This window comes from Heterodontus francisci, chromosome 2, assembly GCF_036365525.1.
Source record: "Heterodontus francisci isolate sHetFra1 chromosome 2, sHetFra1.hap1, whole genome shotgun sequence".
NCBI lineage: Eukaryota > Metazoa > Chordata > Chondrichthyes > Heterodontiformes > Heterodontidae > Heterodontus > Heterodontus francisci.
In genome coordinates, this window is record NC_090372.1 from 214,432,274 (window position 1) to 214,455,088 (window position 22,815).

A 22,815-nucleotide genomic window follows, 5' to 3' on the forward strand; every position below is an offset into this window, starting at 1 on the left:
CAGATAAGGTGTTCACGGACTGAAGATTGAACAGCAGAAAGTGCAAACATGAAAAAAACAGTGGGTAAGCAAACTGAACAAACTAAGATGAAATGAAATAAATACAAAAAAAAAAGATTGTAAAAAAAAAATGTAAAAAAAGAAAAAATAAGTAAAATGGGGGGCTGTCATGCTCTGAAATTATTGAACTCAATGTTCAGTCCGGCAGGCTGTAGTGTGCCTAATCGGTAGATGAGATGCTGTTCCTCAAGCTTGCGTTGATGTTCACTGGAACACTGCAGTAATCCCAGGACAGAGATGTGAGCATGAGAGCAGGGGGGAGTGTTGAAATGGCGAGCAACCGGAAGCTCAGGGTCCTGCTTGTGGACTGAGCGGAGGTGTTCCGCAAAGCGGTCACCCAGTCTGCGCTTGGTCTCCCCAATGTAGAGGAGACCACATTGTGAGCAGCGAATACAGTATACTACATTGAAAGAAGTACAAGTAAATCGCTGCTTCACCTGAAAGGAGTATTTGGGGCCTGGGATAGTGAGGAGAGAGGAGGTAAATGGGCAGGTATTACACCTCCTGCGATTGCAGGGGAAGGTGCCATGGGACGGGGACGAGGTGGTGGGGGTAATGGAGGAGCGGACTAGGGTGTCGCGGAGGGAACGATCCCTTCGGAATGCTGACGGGAAGGGAGGGGAAGATGCTACCTTCCATGACGGTGCTTCTGATATGACCTTTTTCCTTAACCGAGGATTCCCCCCCCACTGTTGTTGACAGGGCCCTCAACCGTGTCCGGCCCATTTCCTGCACCTCTGCCCTCAATCCTTCCCCTCCCTCCCAGAACCGTGACAGGGTTCCCCTTGTCCTCACTTTCCACCCCATCAGTCTCCATATCCAAAGGATCATCCTCTGCCATTTCCGCCACCTCCAGCATGATGCCACTACCAAACACATCTTCCCCTCCCTTCCCATTATCTATGCCTCTCATAATTTTATATATCTCTATCATGTCCCCTCTCGGCCTCCTTCGCTCCAGGGAAAACAGACCCAGCCTATCCAATCTTTCTTTATAACTTAAGCCCTCCAAACCAGGCAACATCCTTGTGAATCTTTTCTGCACCCTCTCTAGCTTAATCACATCTTTCCTGTAGTGCGGCGACCAGAACTGCACACAGAACTCCAAATGCGGCCTAACCAACGTTATGCAGTTTCCTGGAGATCAGGTGGGACAGATCAAATAGAGACTTGTTTGTGGTGTTTCTTGCTTTCCTATTTCTCCATGTTATGTGACAGACCACTACATGGCACCTTCTTCCATTTACCCCAGTAATGAAGCAATCTGTGCCTGTCAGGCTTGTGCTAAAAGTGGCAAGTATCATTTGTACCATTTAAATGCCAGACATCTCCAACAAGAGATTGTCAGAGGAGGCTGTTAGACTTTCAGTGGCATTACCAATGTCTATAAACGCCCACCATCAGCATCTTGGGAGTCACTATTTACCAGAAACTCAAATGGAGCAGGTCAGAGGCTAGGTATTCTGCAACGACTGACTCGCCTCCTAACTCCTCAAAGCCTTTCCATCACCTTTGAGACACAAGTCTGGAGTATGATGGAATACTTTGCATTTGCCTGGATGAATGCAGCTCCAACAACACTCAATGTAGATGCACATCTACAGTATGATCTACAGGATGCACTGCAGCAACTTGTCAAGACTTCCTCGATGGATGGTGTAAGAGGGGTGTGGTGTTGAGGTGCATAACCAGATTGCTGCAGAGTAGAGGAGGCTTTACCTTAACTGAGAATGCTCAGTGCTGACACTGGGTGGGACAGTGCTGAATTCTTTCAACTTGATTAGCACAAAACATACCCCCAAAGACAGGAAGTAAATTAAAACAAACTGGATGGCAGTAAGAAACATTTTTGAATTTAATTGGATGTCATTTCATATTTTCTCCAATTCTCATGTGTTCAACTTTGAGTCCACAGGTGAAAGACGGTAAGGTCCATGTGCTGTTGCTGTCCCCAGAGGCGCTAGTTGGTGGTGGCAGGGCTGGATCGAGCTGTCTCCCGCCTGCACACGAGCTTCCCCCGGTGGCTTTTGCATGTATCGATGAGGCGCACTGTGTCTCGGAATGGTCGCACAACTTCAGACCGTGCTACCTCCGTCTGTGCAAGGTAAGGGAGGAGCAACTCACTGGTGGAGTGCTGTAGAAGGTGGACCCTTTGTGCAGTGCAGTTGTGGTCAGAATTAACTTGAGGGAAATAATCTGAATTCAAATTAAGCATCTAACTACGTTTTGTTTTCTGTCCGTCTCTTGAATATGCTTGCTGGAGTGTGAGACCCGTGCCCTATTCTTCAAGTGGAACCCTAAGTTTGAGAGTTGACTGTGGTGGGTACCACAGTGCTGGCCTTGACCAATTTCCACCCTGACGCATTTCCCAGAAGGACTCATTGGCTAGCAATAAGCAGTGGAAACCCAGAATGATTCCCAGTCACCCCAACCAGTTGTCAGCTCCTCATTGCTCCTCCTGGCTGTGATGAGCCAACATGACACAGACCTAATTTAAACCTTGGAATTTTCTGAGTAATATACTACAGCACCACAATACATTTTACCAACTGTCTTCTACAATAAATAATCAAAAAACCTAATGGAATGTTGCCCTTTATCTCAAAGGGTTGGAATACAGAAGTGAGATGCTGATACTTCAATTGTACACATCCTTGGCTAGATCCCATCTGGAGTATTATGTTCAGTTTTGGACACCAAACTTCAGGCAGGATCTATTAACAGAATCATAGAATCGTTACAGTGCAGAAGGAGGCCATTCGACCCATCATGTCCACACTGGATCCCCAAAAGAGCAATTCCCTCAGTTTCATTCCCTGCCTTCTCCCCATAACCCTTCACATTCTTCCTTTTCATATAACTGTCTAATTCCCTTTTGAATGCTTCAATTGAACTTGCCTCCACCACGTTCTCAGACAGTGCATTCCAGACCTTAACCACTCGCTGCGTGAAAAAGTTTTTCCTCCTGTCACATTTGCTTCTCTTACCAAACACTTTAAATCTGTGCCCTCTCGTTTTCAATCCTTTCATGAATGGGAACAGTTTCTCCCTATCTACTCTGTTCAGACCGCTCATGATTTTGAATACCTCTATCAACTCACCTCTCAGCCTTCTCTTCTCCAAGAGAAACAGTCATAACTTCTCATTCATTTTCATAACAGAAATTCCTCATCCCTGGAACAATTCTCGTGAATCTTTTCTGTACTCTCTCCAATGCCCTCGCGTCTTTCCTAAAGTGCGGCGCCCAGAACTGGATGCAGTACTCCAGCTGAGGCCAAACTAGTGTCTTATACAAATTCAACATAACTTCCTTGCTCTTAACCATGGATACATTACAGCAGATTCACTAGAATTATACCAGAGATTAACAGGTTAAATTATGAGGACAGGTTGGATTAAACATGGCTAGTATACCCTTGAGTTTAGAAGTTAAGTGATCTGATCGAGGCCTTCAATGTGATGAAGCAATTTTATAGTGTACATAAACCACTTCCTCTGGACACATGGGTCGGGAAGCAGAGGATAGTCAGTGCCAATGGAACTGTATCCTAAGTCAGCAACTTTAAGACATGAGAGAAGATTTTGGGGGAAATGAAAGAAATAAAGATGTGCGCTAAAGTCACTCACTGAAAACTATTTCCTGCTGTTGTCAGTTAGCCAGCAAGCTGATTAAAATTCTGTCTTTTCTCGGTTATGTCAGGTCTTCAACCAGTGGCTTAACAAATTCAGTTTAAATTATGAACATCAGTAACACTAGAGAGCAATTTGTAGCTTAATATTTTCTTTCTTCAGTAGATGTGTTTTGTGTCTGATCTGCAGGTCCTGAAGGAACGTTTGGGAGTGAAATGCCTGCTGGGATTAACAGCCACTGCCACACTAACAACAGCCCAGAACATTGCACATCACCTTGGAATCCAGGAGGTAGAAGGGATAGCTGTACGTTCTGCGGATGTGCCAGCCAATTTGTTCCTCAGTGTATCTACAGACCGAGACAGAGACCAGGTAAAGCACTGTATAGCACTTGATGGGAGGGAGTGAGAGAAAGAAAACAACTTGGTTCTTGCTGTTGGCAGGGTAAGAACTTGCAATCTTTGGGTGTTTGAGAACATAGTCCCCGTTGTAAAATAAATGCTGGCCTTGTAGACGAGGAGAACATACAACTTTTTTATTCTGTGTTTTTTGGGATGTAGACATTGCTGGCATTTATTGCCCATCCCTAAATGCCCTTGAGAAGGTGGTGATGAGCTGCCGCCTTGAAGCACTGCAGTCCATGTGAGGTAGGTACACCCACAGTGCTGTTAGGGAGGGAGTTCCAGGATTTTGACCCAGCGACGGTGAAGGAATGGCGATATTGTTCCAAGTCAGGATGGTGTGCGGCTTGGAGGGGAGCTTGCAAGTGGTGGTGTTCCCATGCGTCTGCTGCCCTGTTCTTCTAGGTGGTAGATACTTTCCTCCGAAAAGCGGTCTTTGTTGTGTTTTATATCTGTACTGGATTTCAGTAAATTCTTTAACTGTGTTTTCGCCCTAGGCTCTTGTAACTTTGATCCGAGGTGACAGGTTTGCCTCCTTGGATTCCATTATTGTCTACTGCACCCGGCGAGAGGAGACCAGCCGCATTGCAGCCCTACTTCGGACGTGCCTTCAGGGAGTTACGCTGAAGGAGCCACAATTGGAACTGAAAGAGGAGGGGGAGACGGCTGAAGAAATTCTCGCAAAAAGAAAGAAAGCCATGGGTAAGACTTCTACGTTGCATGAGCAGGGGATAGTGAGAAAAATGGCATACAATATAGATTTTGAAATTATGCTGTTCAGAATAAATTATTTGGGTAGAAATTGAAATGTGTTGGACCTGGTATTGGCATATTTGGGGAGGCGGTGTCTGGCAATAGTGGTAATGTCACTGGGTTAGTAATCTGGAGACCCAGGCTAATTCCCTACGGACACAGGTTCAAATCCCACCATGACAGCTGGTGGAATTTAAATTCAAATAATTAATAAAAATATGCAATCAGTAATGGTACCATGAAATATCATCGATTGTCATAAAAACCCATCTGGTTCACTAATGCCCTTTAGGGAAGGAAATCTGCTGTCCTTACCTGGTCAGGCCTACATGTGATTCCAGACCCACAGCAATGTGGATGACTCTGAACAGCCCCCCGAAATGGCCTAGCAAACCACTCAGGTGTTCAAGGGCAATTAGGGATGAGCAATAAAAGCTGGCCTTGCCAGTGACTCCCACGTGCCATGAAAGGCTGAAAAAAAACCTGTCATCAAACATACCAGTATGGAAGTGGTACAACATGTGTCCAGTCCGTGCAGCCGTGATCCCACTGCTAAATTTGTGCAGCTTTTTTTTTAGGCTTCCCAGGTGGACATCTAAAAAAGGCATTTGGCTGCTTAAATAAGTAAATTAGGGGCTTAATGTTGAAAGATCCCATTGAGAAATCTGTTAGCAATGATTGGGGCATAAAAAGAGACCAGGCTGATCTCTAGTTTCAGAGGACTGAGTGATGAGAATAGGGTCAGCCTGAAAAGGAGAGATTGAGAGGGGACTGTACATAGGTATGTGAAATACCAACTGGAGTGCTATTCCAAGTTATATCTGGATTGTAGGACAAGGAGACAGGTATTAACTCATAATTGACAAGTTCGACATTTATGTCGGGAAGCATGACATATGAAGAGTCCCTCCCATTGGCAGAAGGGTCGCGAACCAGAGGACACCGATTTAAGGTGATTGGCAAAAGAACCAATGGGGACATGAAAAACTGTTTTATGCAGAGAATCATTAGGATCTGGAATGCACTATCTGAGAGTGTGACGGAGGCAGATTCAATCATGGCTTTTAAAAGGGAATTGGATAAGTAACTAAAGAGAAAATTTGCAGAGCTGCGGGAGAGTAGGACTAGCTGAGTTCCTCTTGCAGAGAGCTGGCATGAACACGACAGGCTGAATGGCCTCATTCTGTGCTGTCACCATTCTACGACTGATAAGTAGAATGCTGGTTAGGGTAGTGGAAGGAGGGTCTCTGGAATCACTGAATTGGCAGTTCAGTGTTCTAATGGTTGGAAGAATAGGATCAGCTAGATGAGCTTTGTATTTATCTTTGCAACGGACTTGCATACTTAACTCGATTGTAATCATTCTCTTGTTAGTCCTGATGCCAGTTGTAACACTTGGTCTGCCACTCTCTCTCGGATCAATGAAAACCAGTAGCAGCTGGGGATTAAACTGCTTAGTGTGGCTCAATGCCAACCCTGCGCAGTGTATTCAACAACTGGGAGACTACCTGCCCATTTACCTCCTCTCTCCTCACTATACCAGGCCCCAAACACTCCTTTCAGGTTAAGCAGCGATTTACTCGTACTCCTTTCCTTTCAATTTAGTATACTGTATTCGCTGCTCACAATGTGGTCTCTTCTACATTGGGTAGACCAAGCGCAGACTGGGTGACCGCTTTGCGGAACACCTCCGCTCAGTCCGCAAGCAGGACCCTGAGCTTCCGGTTGCTTGCCATTTCAACACTCCCCCCTGCTCTCATGCTCACATCTCTGTGCTGGGATTGCTGCAGTGTTCCAGTGAACATCAACGCAAGCTTGAGGAACAGCATCTCATTTACCGATTAGGCACACTACAGCCTGCCGGACTGAACATTGAGTTCAATTATTTCAGAGCATGATGGGCCCCCCATTTTTTCCTTTATTTTTAGTTGTTCTTTTTTACACTTTTTACAATTTTTTTTTTTAAAGTTTATTTCATTTCATCTTAGTTTGTTCAGTTTGCTTACCCACTGTTTTTTTCATGTTTGTACTTGCTGCTGTTCAGTCTTCAGTCCGTTAACACCCTATCTGTACTAATGCTTTGTCTTTCAACACACCATTAACATATTGTTTGCCTTTGCTGCATGACCTTTTGGTCAGCTATGTGGCCTTGTCCAATCTACACCTTCTCCTTTATCTCTTGCCCCACCCCCGCCTCACTTGCTTATAACCTTTGACATTTCTAATATTTGTCAGTTCCGAAGAAGGGTCACTGACCCGAAACGTTAACTCTGCTTCTCTTTCCACAGATGCTGCCAGACCTGCTGAGTGGTTCCAGCATTTCTTGTTTTTATAACTGGGAGACTTAAATGATTTTTTTTTTATACAGAAGTTGCTTTTGATGACATTAGAAAAGTATGTTCATATGATTTTATTTTTGATTGGGGAGAAGGTTCTTAGATTTTCTTTTAATTTTTCTAATAAAAAACACAGCCAGAAAGAAATTGAGGCGACCTTTAAAGTGGATTGCTGATTGCTACCACGCTGGAATGTCAGCAGGCGAGCGAAGAAGAATTCAGAACAACTTCATGAGTGGTCAGCTACGCATTGTGGTGGCGACGGTAGCATTTGGCATGGGATTGGATAAGTCAGATGTCCGAGGAATCGTGCACTACAATATGCCAAAGAGCTTTGAGAGCTACGTGCAAGAGATTGGCCGGGCTGGGAGAGATGGAAAGCCAGCCCATTGCCATCTCTTCCTCGACGCGGAGGTGAGGATCAACCTGTTTGTATTTACTGATCTGAAATTTTCTCCCCTACCTACATCCTCCTGAAAGCAGTTACTGTCTCACTGGGACTTGCTGTCTTGGGTGGAAGTAATCTAACTGGCCACTCTGCAAGAACAGTGGAAGGCCCGAGAGCACAGCAGGGAAAAAGCAGAGGGAGAGAGAGAACACTGTGAGAGGAAACAAAGGCAAAAAAATCAATGTGATATCACAGGAAAGCGGGTAAGTGATTGATTGGTTGGTGAGTATTTCTCTTTTTCTCTCTAAACTAGGACATCCTTTCAAATTAGGAGGTGGAAAATTAATAACCTCAATCAGGGTGAGTATAACAGTGAATGAATTAATAAGAATAGTAGCACAGAGGAGGTCTAGAGGCATTAATTAAATTAATAGTTTAAACAAGGTTCCAACTAGATTCTAAAAATGGAATAAAGTTTTTTTTTAAATCATGGCTGGGCAGCTGTGACCTGTTATTTGGCAGTTCCAGTACCGTGTGAGAACTCCAGAACACTTCATGTCTTGGATGAACACATGTGTAGGAAGTATCTCTAGTTGCTTCAGGATTTCCAACCTTGTGCGGCAGCTGGAGTCACTACGGAGCATCAGGGAGCAGGAGCGTTGCCTGGATTGTACTTTCTTAGAGGTGGTCACCTCACAGGCAGTAAGAGTTTGGGATACTAGGTGGATGGCTATCTGGAAGACTAGGAAGAGGCAGGAGGTGCAGGAGTCTTCAGGGTGTGCGCCACTCTCAAACAGGTACTCTGCATTGGAGACTGCTCGGAGTGACGATACCCTGAAGGAGTGCAGTGCAGACCATGGTACCACTGGGCAACTGACTGCACAGGAGGGAGCAGCAAAGTGTAGAAATGCAGTTGTTATAGAAGATTCCATAGTTGGGGACAGACGGGCATTTCTGTAACACTCATGAGTCCTGTATGGTGTGTTGCATCCCTGGTGCCAGGATAAAGGACATCACAGAGAGAGTGCAAGATATTCTGCAGGGGGGTGGGAGTGAGCCATAAGTTGTGATACATATGGTACCAACGACATAGCAAGGGCAGGTATCTAGGTCCTATGGTCAGATTTACAGGAGCTAGGGAGGAGATTAAAGTGTAGGACCTTGTAGGTAGTAATCTCTGGATTACTCTCAGTGCCACATGCTAGCGAGAGTAGAAATAGGAAGTTAGGGAGGATCAATGCATGGCTTGAAGCATGGTGCAGGAGGGAAGGCTTCAGAATTTTGGGGCATTGGAACCAGTTCTGGGCAGAAGGCATCTATTCACAAGGGAAGGCTTGCACATCAATAGGACTGGGACCAATTTTCTTGTGGGGAGGACTCGCTAGTGTGGTTGGAGAAGGTTTAAACTAAATTGGCAGGGGGATGGGCACCAGTGTATAGAAGTAGAAAAAGGAATAAGATGTATAATGTGAGGGGTTGGACAGTACTAGAGACAGGAGTAGTTCCATATTAAACAGGAGCAGACTGAGAAGGGCTACGAGGAATGCGAAGACAGGATTACAATGCATGTATGTAATTGCACAAAGTGTGGTGAATAAGGTTGCTGAACTACAAGCACAATTAGCAGTATGAGAATATGATGGTAGTGGCAATAACAGAAACACAGCTTAAAAATGCTGAGGACTGGTGCTTAATATGCAAGTATATAGAGTGTTCAGAAAAGATAGAGAATGAAAAGAGGTCGGTGGGATGGCAGTACTGATTAGGGAAGACATTGTAGTGTTGGAAAGCGGGGATATCCTTGAGAGAGCAAGGACCGAATCCATTTGGTTAGAGTTCAGGAGCAAAAAGGGTATTCTATATGCCTTCAAGTTGTGAGAGAGGGAGGAGCAAATCTGCAGGGAAATCATCCAAGATGTACAAGAGCTATAGAGTGGTGATACTGGGGTACTATAATTACCCGAATATCAATTGGGATAATGTTAGAGTAAAGGGAAAGGAGAGGGAGGAATTCCTGGATTGTGTTTAGGAGAACTTACTTGATCAGTATGTTCTCAGCCCAACTAGAAAGGAGGTATTACTAGTTCTGGTGCTGGGAAATTGGGTCAAAATCCTGGAACTCCCTTCCCAACAGCACTGTTGGTGTACCTAAACCCAAAGGACTGCAGCGGTTCAAGAAGGCAGCTCATCACTACCTTGTTGAGAGCAATTAGGGATGGGCAATAAATGCTGGCCTAGCCAGTGATGTTCACATCCCACGAACAAATTTTTTTTAAAAAAGAGGTGGACCAAGTGTCTGTGGGGGAGCACTTTGCTAAGAGTGATCGTCATATCAAGGTTTAGATTTGTAATGCAGAAAAGCAAGGAACAATATAAAGTAGAATGGCTAGATTGGAAGAGGGCTAATTTCAATGTAGTGAGAATGGATCTAGCCAGGATAAAATGGAACCAAAGACTGACAGGAAAAACTGTAATGGAACGATGGGTGATCTTTAAGAAAGAGATGTTTCAGGTACAGGCTGGGTACGTTCCAACAAATGCAAAAGTTGGGAAACCAAAAACAGGGCTCCTTGGATGACGAGGGAGATAGAGATTATGATGAAACCAAAAAAGAGGGTGTTTGATGCATGTCAGGTGAATTCTTCAAGTGAGAACCAAGCCAAATATAAGTTGAGAGGGGAGGTGAAGAAGAAAATGAGATTGGCAAAGAGAGATTCTGAGAATCGAATGGCAGTTAACATAAAAGGGAACTCAAAAATCTTCTATGATGTAAATAGTAAGTGGGTAGTAAGAGGTGGAGTGGGGCCTTTTGGGGACAAAGAGGGTAATATATGCTGAGAGGCACAGGGAAAGACTCGAATGCTTAATTCTTACTTTGTATCAGTGCTCATTAAGGAAGAGGAATCTGACAAAATATCGGTAGAAGCGGACGGAGAGAGTAGAGGCAATGGATAGTGTAAAAATTGAGAGGGAGGAGGTACTGGAAAGGCTGGCTATGCTTAGGGTAGATAAGTCACCTGGTCTGGATGGCTTGCATCTCGGGTTGCTAAGGGAAGTGGGGGTAGAGATAGCGGAAGGGCTTGTCATAATCTTCCCTAGATATGGGGGAGGTGCCAGATGATTGGAAAGTGGCAAATGTGACACCCTTATTCAAGAAAGGGTGTAAGGATAATCCTAGCAACTACAGGCCAGTTAGTTTAACATTAGTGATGGGTAAGGTTTTAGAAACAATAATCAGGGGAAAATAATCAACAGTCACTTGGAGAGGTTTGAGTTAATAAGGATAGCCAGCATAGAATTGTAAAAGGCTGATCGTGTTTGACTAATCGAATTGAATTTTTTGATTAAGTAACAGAGAGGATTGATGAAGGGAATGTGGTGGATGTTGTCTCTGGATTTTAAAGTCTTTGATAAAGTAACACGTAAAAAGCTGGTTAACACAGTTGGGGCTCATGGAATAGGAGGGTTGGTGTCCAATTGGATAAAAAAAAAATTGGCTTAAGGACAGAAAACAGTGAGATATGGTAAATGGTTGTTTGATTTCAGACTGAAGAATGTTAGACATTGGTGTTTCCAAGGGTCAGTGCTGGGACCACTGCTTTTTTTTGCTATATATAAATGACTTGGAGAGTAGAATCACAAAATTTGCTAATGATACCAAACCTGGAGGAGTGGCAGACAGTGAGGATGATACGAACTGCCTGCAACAGGGCAAAGATAGGCTAGCAGAATGGGCAGAGAGGTGGCAGATGGAACTTAATACAGACAAGTGTGAAGTGATGCATTTTGGCAGAAGGGATAGGGTGAGGCAATATAGATTAAATGGCACAGTTCTAACGAGTGCAGGGACAGGGGAACCTGGGGGTGCATGTGCATCGATCTTTGAAGGTGGTAGGACATAAGAGAGTGGTTAGCAATGCATTTGAGATCTTGGGTTTCCTAGATAGAGGCATTGAGTGCAAAAGCAGGGAAGTTATGCTGAACCTTTGTAAAGCTTTGTTTAGCTCCAAATGGAGTACTGCATTCAGTTCTGGTCACCATACTTCAGGAAGGACGTGAGGGTCCTTGAGAGGACGCAGAGGAGATTTACCAGAATGGTTCCACTGATGGGAGGGGAATTTTAGTTACAAGTTTATATTGGAAAAACTGGGGTTGTTCTCCCTGGAGCAAAGGAAATTTGATAGAAGTGTACAAGATTGTGACTGGCTTAGATAAGTTAGACAAGGAAAAACATTTCCCGTTAATGGTTATAAAGACTAGGGGACACATTAAAGGTTTTGAGCAAGAGATGCAGGGAGAATGGAAGAACACTTTTTTACGCAGCAAGTGGTGATGACCTGAAATTCGCTGCCCATGAGGGTGGTGGAAGCGGAGGTAATGATTTCAAAAGGAAATTGGACGGGCACTTGAGGGAGATAAACTTGCAGAGCTACGGGGATTGAGTGGGGGAGTGGGACTGACTGGATTGCTCCGCGGAGAGCCGGAATGGACTCGATGAGCTGAATGGCCTCCTTCTGTGCCATAAATGACTCTTTGACTTTATTTGGATTTATAGAATGGTACCAGGGATGAGGGACTTCAGTTATGTGGAGACACTAGAGAAGCTGGGGTTTTTCTCAAAGCAGCAAGGTTAAGAGGGGATTTGATAGAGGTGCTCAAAGTTGTGAAGGGTTTTGATGGAGTTGATGAGGAGAAACTGTTTGCAGTGGCAGGAGATTCAGTAATCAGGGCACAGAATTCAGATATTGGGCAAAAGAACCAAAGGAACAATGAGAATTTTGTTTTAAATGCAGCGAAGTTATGATCTGGAATGCACTGCCTATAAGGGCAGTGGAAGCAGATTCAATAATTTTCAAACGTTTAAATATCTGGAAAGGAAAAAATTGCAGGGCTATGGTGAATGAAGTAGGGGGAGTGGGACTAATTGGGTAATTCTTAGAAGGAGTCAGCACAGGCACAATGGGCTGTATGGCCACCTCCTGTGCTATATAATTCTGTTCATACAGAAACATTAACACAGGATTCAGTTTGACAGAATCTGATGCTATTATCTGAAATCAGAATGGCACAATTCCAACAGTTGAAATATGATCGTGATAGTAGGAAGTATCATACTGATATTTCCTTCTCTCCCTGTCCTCCTACCCCAATTTTGAGAGCACAGAGCCACTCAAGCCAATCGTAATATCACTATTTCTACCACAATTGAGAACTAAGTTAACACATAGTTAACAAGTTAACAATCAAACCTCTGAGCTGTAAATTGTTAGTCAAACATCTCTGTTCAAAAACTAAAATTAAAAAAAAACGTTTTCCAATTTCTCCCTGTTTTTGAAAATGCTGATTGATGCAGCATTATATCTCCATGGGTTCAGCCAGTTCTCAGATATCATCCAAGTGACTTCTTCATGTTACCTTATCGAGCAGGTGTTGGCAAGCTATTTCACAGTGGGGAGCATCCTGTCTTAATCTGGCAGTCACAGAAGCACAATAGAGCCCTAAGGGTGACTGGACAACTAAACCGAATGAAGCTAGGGTTTAATCAAAGGGTTTGGATGATGTGATTTATATATCTTTATGTTGAAGACAAGAAAAGAGAGTAGAAAGAAACGTTAATAAAATTTAAGCAGTTCCATTTTGTAATTGCTTTCATTTAATCTGCAAAATTGAGTTCTAAGCTGGGAACCAAATGAAATATGGAACCAATGTTCTAGAATTAAAGCTCAGAGAAATAAAAGTATGATATTGAAAAATTTGTTATTATGATAATCTAATTCTCTGGGTAGCCTTTCTTCAACAAGAACAACTTATATTTATAGAACAGCTTTAACATAATAAAATGTCCCAAGGCACTTCACAGGAGCATTATAGCACAAAATATGACAGACCACATAAAATTTTTTTTAGATCTGATGGGCAAAATCTTGGTTAAAGACAAGGTCTTAAGGAGTGGCTTAAAGGAGGAAAGTGAGGTGGAGAGTTGTAGGGAGGGTATTCCAAAGCTTGGGGCCTGGGCAACCAATGGTGGAGCGATTAAAATCGCAGATGGTCAAGAGGCCAGAACTAGATGAGTGCAGATATTTTGGAGGGTTGTGGGGCTGGAGATTACAGAATTAGGGAGGGATTTGAAAACTAGGTTAAAAGCCACTGGCTTGACCTGAAATGTTAACTCTGCTTCTCTCTCCACAAATGCTGCCAGACCTGCTGAGTATTTGCAGCATTTCTTGTATTTAGAGCCAGTGTAGGCCAGCAAGCAAATACAAAATTGATCTATAGTATGAATTTGGTAGTCTATCTTTATTTTTTTTTTAAACTTCTGTGAATCAAGTTTAATTCCTTTTTATTAATGACTGTATAATGACAATTTGCTTTTAACAAATTGTCATGAAATTTTTGTTTCATGACATTACTCCTACTGAAACATAGATGGTTACAAAGATGCCTCCTTCAACTACTAACTTTCAACTCCCCAAGAACTTTTATTTACAAATGTGGTCCATCCTATCACATCAATTTGCAGAAACCTGTAGTCTTAAATATTGATCCGCTCTTCATCTGCCCAAATTCTTCCCCCGAAGGGCTAGGTTTGCAATGCAGCTGATGGCACTGGTTGATATCTTGTGGCACACCCCAGCATTGGCGATGTAGTCCGAAGCCAGAGTGTAGAGTCTGTCTGGGCCAAAGGTGTTGAAGTGACCGGGCAGCACAGTCTTCACCAGGCCTTGTTCCACCAGTGCCAGGAGCTGTCTGCAGCTCTGGGTGTAGTGGCTGATGTTGCTGTGAGGGAGCCAGTCAATCAGAGCTCCATCATACACCGTATCCCCGCTGAACAGGAGGCCGTGCTCCCGGTCATGAAGACAGATGCTGCCCCGGGAGTGGCCGGGTGTGTGTAGCACGGCGAGCTGCCGGTCCCCCAGGCTGATGATGTCCCCGCTCTCCAGTAGCTGGCTGGGCCGCACGGCCATCACCCTGTAGCCGCTGGCCCTCCAGCCGGGCTCCGGCCGCCTGCTCACCTCCCCGTCGCTCAGCCAAGTCACCGCCTCCAGGTTGTCCCCCCGGGCCAGGGCGGCGGCCTCGGCCCGGTGCACGGCCACACTGTCGAAGTGGTGCAGGCCGCCCGAGTGGTCGAAGTGGATGTGGGTGGCGACAGCCAGCAGCGGCCTGGAGCCGCTCAAGCCGGCCCGGCGCAGGTACTCGGGGAGGCTGCTCAGGCCCAGGCCGGCATCTACCACCAGGTCCCGCTGCGAGCCCTGCAGCAGCCATATGTTAGCCCGGTTCCCCGACTGGAAGTAGCGCTCCCGGATCAGGTACAGGCCGTCCGCCACCTGCTGCACCCAGAACCAGTCCCCGTCCATCGTCCGGCTGCACGGCACCCGCTTCCCAACCCTCCCGGATTGCCCGGGAGTCTCCAGCACTTCAACATCCAGACTAATTCAGGAGAACATTCAGAGAGCAGGCTTTTCACTCTAGTGTATTTTCTTTTGAGTTATATAATAAAATCAAGATTGGGGACAAAAAACGCTGTTTCACAGACATTCAGGAATCATCCATTTCATAGAAAGGTTACAGCATAGGATGAGGTCATTCGGCCCATCTTGTCTATGCCAGCTCTGTACAAGAGCAACTCACCTAGTTGCTGGGAGTCCCACTCCCTGGACTTTTCCCCATAGCCCTACAAATGTTTTCTCTTTGGATATTTATCCACATCTCTTTAGAAGGCCTCAATGGAACCTGCCTCCAACACACACTCGGGCAGTACATTCCAGGTCCTAACCACTCACTGCATAAAAAGTTTTTCCTAATGTCCCTGTTGCTTCTTTTCCCATTCACCTTAAATTCAGCCCTCTGGTTCTGGATCCTTCCACCAATGGGAACAGTTTATCCCTATCTCTTCTGTCCGTAGCACTCATGATTTTGAATTGGGTAAATGAAGATACTGGAAATCTGAAATAAAATTAGAAAATGCTGGCAATACTCAGCATCTGCAAAGAGACAACCAGAGTTAATGTTTCAGGTCGGTGACCTTTCGTGAGTATTACCAGCATTTTCAGTTTTTATTTTGTGTAAATGAAGAGACTGTTTGCGTTCCGAGTGGTGGGGAAGGCAGTAACTCACAGGTTGGTTATTTTAAGAAACTGATGAAGGAAGTGTGAAAGTGGAGCGGTTGGAGGTGACGTGATACATTCAGGAATACGTCCAGCCAGAATTGGCAATCCTAACCATGCGTGTTTGTATGTGTAAGTAAAATGTTATATAAGGGTTTGCATGTAGAACATTCGAAAACGTTTGGGTGTTCTCATCTTCCACATACATTTTTCGACCAACTTAAGTTTTAATTTGTGAGCTGCATCCTTTGTTATCTGTTTGCTTCTGGGTTTTTTCTACTCAGGGTGGAGATATGAATGAGCTGCGACGACATATCTACACCGACACTGTGGATTATTACACAGTCAAGAAACTGGTACAGAAAGTATTCCTGCCCTGCAAATGCCGTGAAATTCAACAGAGACAGCAGGATATCATCAGTGTAAGTCACAGAATTTGTTTTTCAACATCGAGGTGATTTTTTTCCCCTTTCATTTTCATTATGAGCAGTACAAAATACAAAAGGCTTTGATGTATTTCTCAGTGCCATGCTAAGTCATATATAAGTTTTTATATTCAATTCAGAAACCTGGGATATTGGGTGTTTATCAGTTTTTATTTTTATAAAATATTGGGGAAAGATTAGAGCCCAGAAAGACCTGAGCAAATCCGTAAAATAGTTGTTTATTTTAGGCATTGGTGAACGTCACGAAGTCAAACAAGTGATCAAAGCAACATGGAGCAGTCTACAATTTTCATAGTTTATGGATGCCACCTTTGTGGCATTAATGACCGCTCCAAACGTAAAGCAATATAAGTTTTCAAAATCACCAAATGCTGTCAGCTATTTTTAGTAGTAAAATATTTTAAATAATATTTGTGAATGGACTGCTTGCTGCAGAATACTGACCGCTAGACCTGATTTAAATACCACATCACCACCAGAGTGTCCTGAAGCACGCACATTTTTAAATGAAATAGTTGACCCTAACATCTAATTTTACAGTCTCTGGCGATTATTTCATGCAGAGAATCCATTTTGTTAATAACATGACTGTAATCATTAACAAGGACCTTCATTGTAGTCCTGGAGTTCTTCTTTGGCTTCCTTGTCTCGAGAGACAATGGGTAAGCGCCTGAAGGTGGTCAGTGGTTTGTGGAGCAGCACCTGGAGTGGCTATAAAGGCCAACTCTAGAGTGACAGACTCTTCCACAGGCGCTGCTGATAAAATTGGTTGTCAGGGCTATTACGCAGTTGGCTCTCTCCTTGCGCTTCTTTCTTTTTTCCTGTCAACAGCTAAGTCTCTTCGACTCGCCACTCTTTAGCCCCACCTTTATGGCTGTCCGCCAGCTCTGACGATCACTGGCAACTGGCTCCACGGTATTTATATGACTAATCCAGTTCAGTTTCTGGTCAATGGTAACCCCTAGGATGTTGATAGTGGGGGATTCAGCGATGGTAATGCCGTTGAATGTCAAGGGGAGATGGTTAGATTCTCTCTTGTTGGAGATGGTCATTGCCTGGCACTTGTGTGGTGTGAATGTTACTTGTTACTTATCAGCCCAAGCCTGGATATTGTCCAGGTCTTGCTGCATTTCTACACAGACTGCTTCAGTATCTGAGGAATCACGAATGGTGCTGAACATTGTGCAATCATCAGCGAACATCCCCACTTCTGACCTTAGCAGCTGAAGATGGTTGGGCTTAGAATACTACCCTGAGGAACTCCTGCAGTGATGTCCTGGAGCTCAGATGATTGACCTCCAACAACCACAACCATCTTCCTTTGCGCTAGGTATGACTCTAGCCAGTGGAGGGTTTTTCCCCTGATTACCATTGACCTCAGTTTTTCTCGGGCTCCTTGATGCCATACTCGGTCAAATGCTGCCTTGACGTCAAGGGCAGTCACTCTCACCTCACCTCTTGAGTTCAGCTCTTTTGTCCATGTTTGAACCAAGGCTGTAATGAGGTCAGGAGCTGAGTGGTCCTGTCGGAACCCAAACTGAGCAGTTTCTTGCTAAGCAATTGCCGCTTGATGGCACTGTTGATGACACCTTCCATCACTTTACTGATGATTGTGAGTAGACTGATGGGGCGGTAATTGGCCGGGTTGAATTTGTCCTTTTTGTGTACAGGACATACCGTGGCAATTTTCCACATTGCAGGGTAGATGCCAGTGTTGTAGCTGTACTGGAACAGCTTGGCTAGGGGCGCGGTAAGTTCTGGAGCACAGGTCTTCAGTACTATTGCCGGAATATTGTCAGGGCCCATAGCTTTTGCAGTATCCAGTCGTTTCTTGATATCACGCAAAGTGAATCGAATTGACTGAAGTCTGGCATCTGTGATGCTGGGGACTTCAGGAGGAGGCCGAGATGGATCATCCACTCGGCACTTCTGGCTGAAGATTGTTGCAAATGCTTCAGGCTTATCTTTCGCACTGATGTGCTGGGCTCCCCCATCATTGAGGATGGGGATATTTGTGGAGCCACCTCCTCCAGTTAGTTGTTTAATTGTCTACCATCATTCATGGCTGGATGTGGCAGGATGCCAAGGATTCTCTGGAGACAGCGAAGATGGAATGAGTTGAGACGTTGCTCTTGGCTGACATACATTGTCCAGGCCTCGCTGCTATAGAGCAAGGTACTGAGGACACAGGCTTGATACACTTGGACTTTTGTGTTCTGTGCCCCCAGGTGAAGGGCAGAGGCCTTGTTAAAAAAAAAGAATAGTGAAGAAAACCAGGTAAATTGGGAAGTAGTGGTTAGATAATGCTAATCTTTAAGTTTTAATGTCTTTAGATTGTAGGACTGAGGGAGATGAGGTGCTGTACTGATTTGAGCTCCTGGGAAAGAATATACTAAAGATTTTGGTTTATTGGAGAGAGTGGGTTTGGGTCACTTAAACCCACCACCTAGGTTGGCATGCCAGTTTCCCGACCCGAGATCACCATGCTCAGATTTTGGAATGAGCTGGAGGAGGCAGCCTGATAAAATTACCTTATTGGCCACTTAACGCCATTAATGAGCTTGTTGTCAGCTCATTCACAGGATAGATTGGGATTTTATTTTCATGGGTTGAGTTCAGTGCAGCGTCAGAACCACGACATGTAGGAGATGGTGACATGGCTGGGAGTGATCTGTAATGGCGGGACGGAGGCAAAAGGCAGCATTGAAGAGAGAAGACTGTGAGATGGCCCTCAGTGTTGGCAGCAGCAAATTGTCAAGGTACACTGGGGAGATAGGATTCAATACCGGCAAACAAAAACAAAACATTCTGGTAACATGCTGGCAAGTCTATTAGCATCTGAAAAAAGGAAGAATAGGCTCATATTTGAAGTGCAGACCCTTTTTGTGGGCACCCTTCCTTATCTCTCCTTCTTTGGCTTAGTGTTTATTTGTCCTGATGCCTCTGTTTAGGAAATTTCTATACATTAAAGATGTTATTTAAATGGAAGCTGCTTTTGTTACCATTAGAACTGAATGGACCTGTGCCCAAGATGTTAATGTATCTTTTTCTTTGGAAAAGTTTATGGACCTACTGCCTATTTGTAGCACGGGGCCCTTCCTGCCCACCGCCCTCTGCTCAGGTTGTGCTTCCACTTTGTGGATGAATGGCTGCCGCTTACCCTTCAAATCGGGCCTTCTGGCTTGGTCCCGCCTCCTTCCCTCGTTCACTGGCCAAATAAGCACTTGGCATAACAAAATTGCGGCAAGTATGCATTTCCTTGTCGGTGCGTGGCCGAGACTCGGAAATCATCACGATATCTGGATTCCTAACGGGAAATTGAAATCCTGGCTAGTGAGTGTGTAGGTTGGAGTATTTGAATACTAGGAGCAATGAAAAAAAATCACAGGTCAAAGACCATCGTAGAATCAAAAAAAAGGGTTGTAATTGAGAGACAATTTTGGAAGCTGGAGGTGAGAGGGGGAATGGCCCCAGCAGTTCATAGGCTTTTTCTTGTGTTCTGATTTCTTGGAATCGTGCGCTGTTGTAGTGCATTTGATTTTATACTGTAAAAGGTGGTAGAAAGTGAGATTCGTGATTATTTTCTCCCACTGACAGTGTGGGGCCATAGCGGATGATGAGATGATGGAGATCCCTGACCCATCTGAGGAAATGCCCCCCGAGGAGGCTCAGCCCCTCGAAGAATTTGACAGGAGTTCTCTGAGGATCTGCCACAGGCACGAGAGGGCGATGCCTATTCAGACAACTGTAGAAATGTTGGATCTCCGAGAGGAAGGTAAGTAGCCATGCTTGTTGTCCCAGTGCCATCTTTCCTGGAGTCGGATATCTCAGTTTAAAAAAAAATGCTCAATTGTTTTACATTTAATAAAGAGAAACTGAAGTAAGCAAAATCGAGCTGATTGTGGGCAGTATTTTTCACTGGTATCCCAATCTTCGAAATGCCCACGCTCTTGTCGTGACCAGGTTACAAGAGGAAAGTGTTGTTTTGTGTGATGTTGATTCTGTACTGGTAATTGTAGCACATTGGTGACTCCTGCACATTTCTATTTAACTTGCAGGAATTGAGACTTTGCTCTGTTACTTGGAGCTTCACCCCCAGCGCTGGGTGGAGTTGATGCACCCAACCTTTTCAACCTGTCGCCTCATGTGTTACAGCGGACCCATGCAGCTAAGAACCACGGCAAGAAGGTAAACATTGTTCCTGCTACGATGATTAGAGGTAATGGCCTCTGCAGTGTAACCCTGAGCAGAAAGGCTTTCATTGCAGAGTTTAGTGGTGTCTGTTGAAAAAGGAACAAGACAGAGTACATCTCAATAAAAGGCGGTTTATGACAGCAAACTCGCATCTTGGCGCATTGAGAAGTCGTGCAGGTGGTAGGGTGTGATGAGCATGACTGGTTACAATTGAAACTGCATAAACACAATGCCTTGTTAAGGCTGGAAAATGTTACTTGAAGCAATTACTGTCCAGCTTATTGAGGCAGGAAAGGATAAAGCAAGTTGCCGTGAGTGTGACAGTGTAGATCAAGGTTTACTAGGCTGTAGTCCATGCTGTACCCAGCTTGTGGTGATGTTGGTGTGGGTCAAAATTATCTTTCTCACTTTCAACAACAACTGCCATTTATCTAGCACCTTGCGCATAGGAAAACTTTCCAGTGCATCCAAGCTTACTTTTCAGTTTTGCTGCACCTGGTCCTCTGTGGTCTCTTGCAGCTCCTCCCCATCCCATCAGCTGATGCTTCACCTATACCAAGGAGTGAATTCTATGAATTCTCAAACTCGCTTTCTTTCGTTGAAGCTGGAGTATCTATTTTCGTGATATTGGGGACAAGTTTCCAGGGTCTCAGCTCCACTGCCATGAGTGTGACTGCTGGTCACCTGCAGCAGATGACATTGGCTTCCCGCTCCCTGTAATTAGTGTCATTTAAGTACAAGGGTTTGGTGACCTGCACCTGCAGCAGAACCTTCCCCGAGAAAGCCCCAGGAATCGGAATGTTGTCCTGCAACTCCAAATGGGGTAGCCAGAGGCTGTTTACAGGCCTTTGGGAGAATTTTCAAACAAATGTTGTTTCATCCGAAACACAAAACTTGGCCACAATTCGGTAATCAGTCTCCTAGGGGTCGATTGCTACTCCTCCATCATCCTTCTGGGGTCAGTTTTTAGAAAGCATGGCTTCTGCAGGTTCTAACAAGGTTGTAATGGGTAGGATTCCCGAGGTAACCCAGAAACAACCTGGACACTCCGTCTAGAGGAAAGAATAGATTGCTAGATATTAAAGGCATCAAGGGATATGAGGACAGTGCGGGAAAATGGCATTAAGCTAGAAGATCAGCCATGATCTAGTTGGATGGCGGAGCAGGCTCAAGGGTCAAATGGCCTACTCCTGCTCCTATCTCTTATGTTCCTAACAAAAGACGGCATTCTCATTCACCCTCCACTAATCTCAATTTATGGCAGAGCCTAAAGCGGAAGTGAGACTGATGTGGGTCCCGCTGCAAATACCGGTCCTTACCACACCCTTGGGTGCCTCATTTGCTTTAAACCCTTTCACTCCCCAGGACTTTCAGTCCCATAAGTTGATGTCTTATTTGTCAAGTAATTTAGCATGTTTTGACTTTGATATCCCATGAGATTGAAGGTGTTTAATCTCCATCTTTCCTTTGTATGAAGATGCCCTCCTGTGGCCGTGGCCCTTGCTAAAGAGCGCTTATGTGGTGTGGATCACACCCACTCCAGTTCAGTTGAGTTTGATGTGGTGGAACTGGCAGATTCAATGGGGTGGGAGCTGCTCCCAGTCAAACGAGAACTAAGGCAACTACAGTGGACAATGACTCAGTCCAAGAAAGGTGAGTGTCAAAGGAAGTTGAACTTGGTCCAGCTGAGAATCTCATGTTGGGAATCTGGGATAATCCTGAGACTGCTACCCTCTACATCTTGTATTCAGTCTAGAAAATAACTACTCGTTCTGCTGACTTCTCTTCTGAACTTTCCAATGTCATTGGTTCCTACACAAACCACTTCTAACTGTTGTCCCTCTCTTTGATGGTGGCATAGTGGTAATGTCACTGAATTTGTAATCCAGGGGCCCAGGCTAATGCCTTGGGGACCCTGGTTCAAATCCCATCATGGCGGCTAGTGGAATTTAAATTCAATAAATTAATAAATTCAATTAATTAATACAAATCTGGAATTGAAAGCTAGTCTCAGTAATGGTGACATGAAACTATCATCGATTGTCATAAAAACTCATCTGGTTCACTCATGTCCTTTAGGGAAGGAGATCTGCCATCCTTACCCGGTCTGGCCTACATGTGACTCCAGACTCACAGCAATGTAGTTGACTCTTAACTGCCCTCTGAAATGGTCTAGCAAGCCACTCAGTTGTTCAAGGGTAATTAGGGATGGGTAACAAATGCTGGCCTTGCCAGTGATGCCCAAATCCCATGAAAGACTTTTTTTTTTAAAAGCTCTGTTAAGACCTTTACCTTGGGAGCTGAGAGGTATAATACCATTGGGACTTGCAATCATGACTGCAAAAGCTGCCTACTCACCAGTTATAGAATTTCCCACCACTGTCACTCTACTCTTCCCATGTCTAGTGTGTCTCCTTTTTCTGTGAGGTAAATATTTACTTCATACTGCCCTGGTGTAATCTTGATTGAGGATTGAAATTAGGAAACACTTCTTCACGCAAA

The 22,815-nt window shown here is 44.6% G+C and overlaps 2 protein-coding genes across 2 annotated transcripts in view; one reads left to right on the plus strand and one right to left on the minus strand.

Annotated features, from left to right (window-relative positions):
• The window catches only part of recql4 (RecQ helicase-like 4), a 79,488-nt gene that overhangs the window by 50,673 nt on the left and 6,000 nt on the right, over window positions 1-22,815 (plus strand). Inside the window, exons 14-21 of the mRNA XM_068015737.1 lie at window positions 1,976-2,164; window positions 3,880-4,062; window positions 4,589-4,793; window positions 7,317-7,594; window positions 15,958-16,095; window positions 19,717-19,894; window positions 20,178-20,307; window positions 21,791-21,966. Of these exons, the coding sequence (XP_067871838.1) occupies window positions 1,976-2,164; window positions 3,880-4,062; window positions 4,589-4,793; window positions 7,317-7,594; window positions 15,958-16,095; window positions 19,717-19,894; window positions 20,178-20,307; window positions 21,791-21,966 (1,477 nt within the window). The remainder of the gene's footprint in view (window positions 1-1,975; window positions 2,165-3,879; window positions 4,063-4,588; window positions 4,794-7,316; window positions 7,595-15,957; window positions 16,096-19,716; window positions 19,895-20,177; window positions 20,308-21,790; window positions 21,967-22,815) is intronic.
• On the minus strand, window positions 13,199-14,982 carry LOC137351010 (acyl-coenzyme A thioesterase MBLAC2-like). Its single transcript, XM_068015736.1, has one exon. The coding sequence runs from the start codon at window positions 14,921-14,923 to the stop codon at window positions 14,120-14,122; it is 804 nt and encodes a 267-aa protein (XP_067871837.1). The 5' UTR covers window positions 14,924-14,982; the 3' UTR covers window positions 13,199-14,119.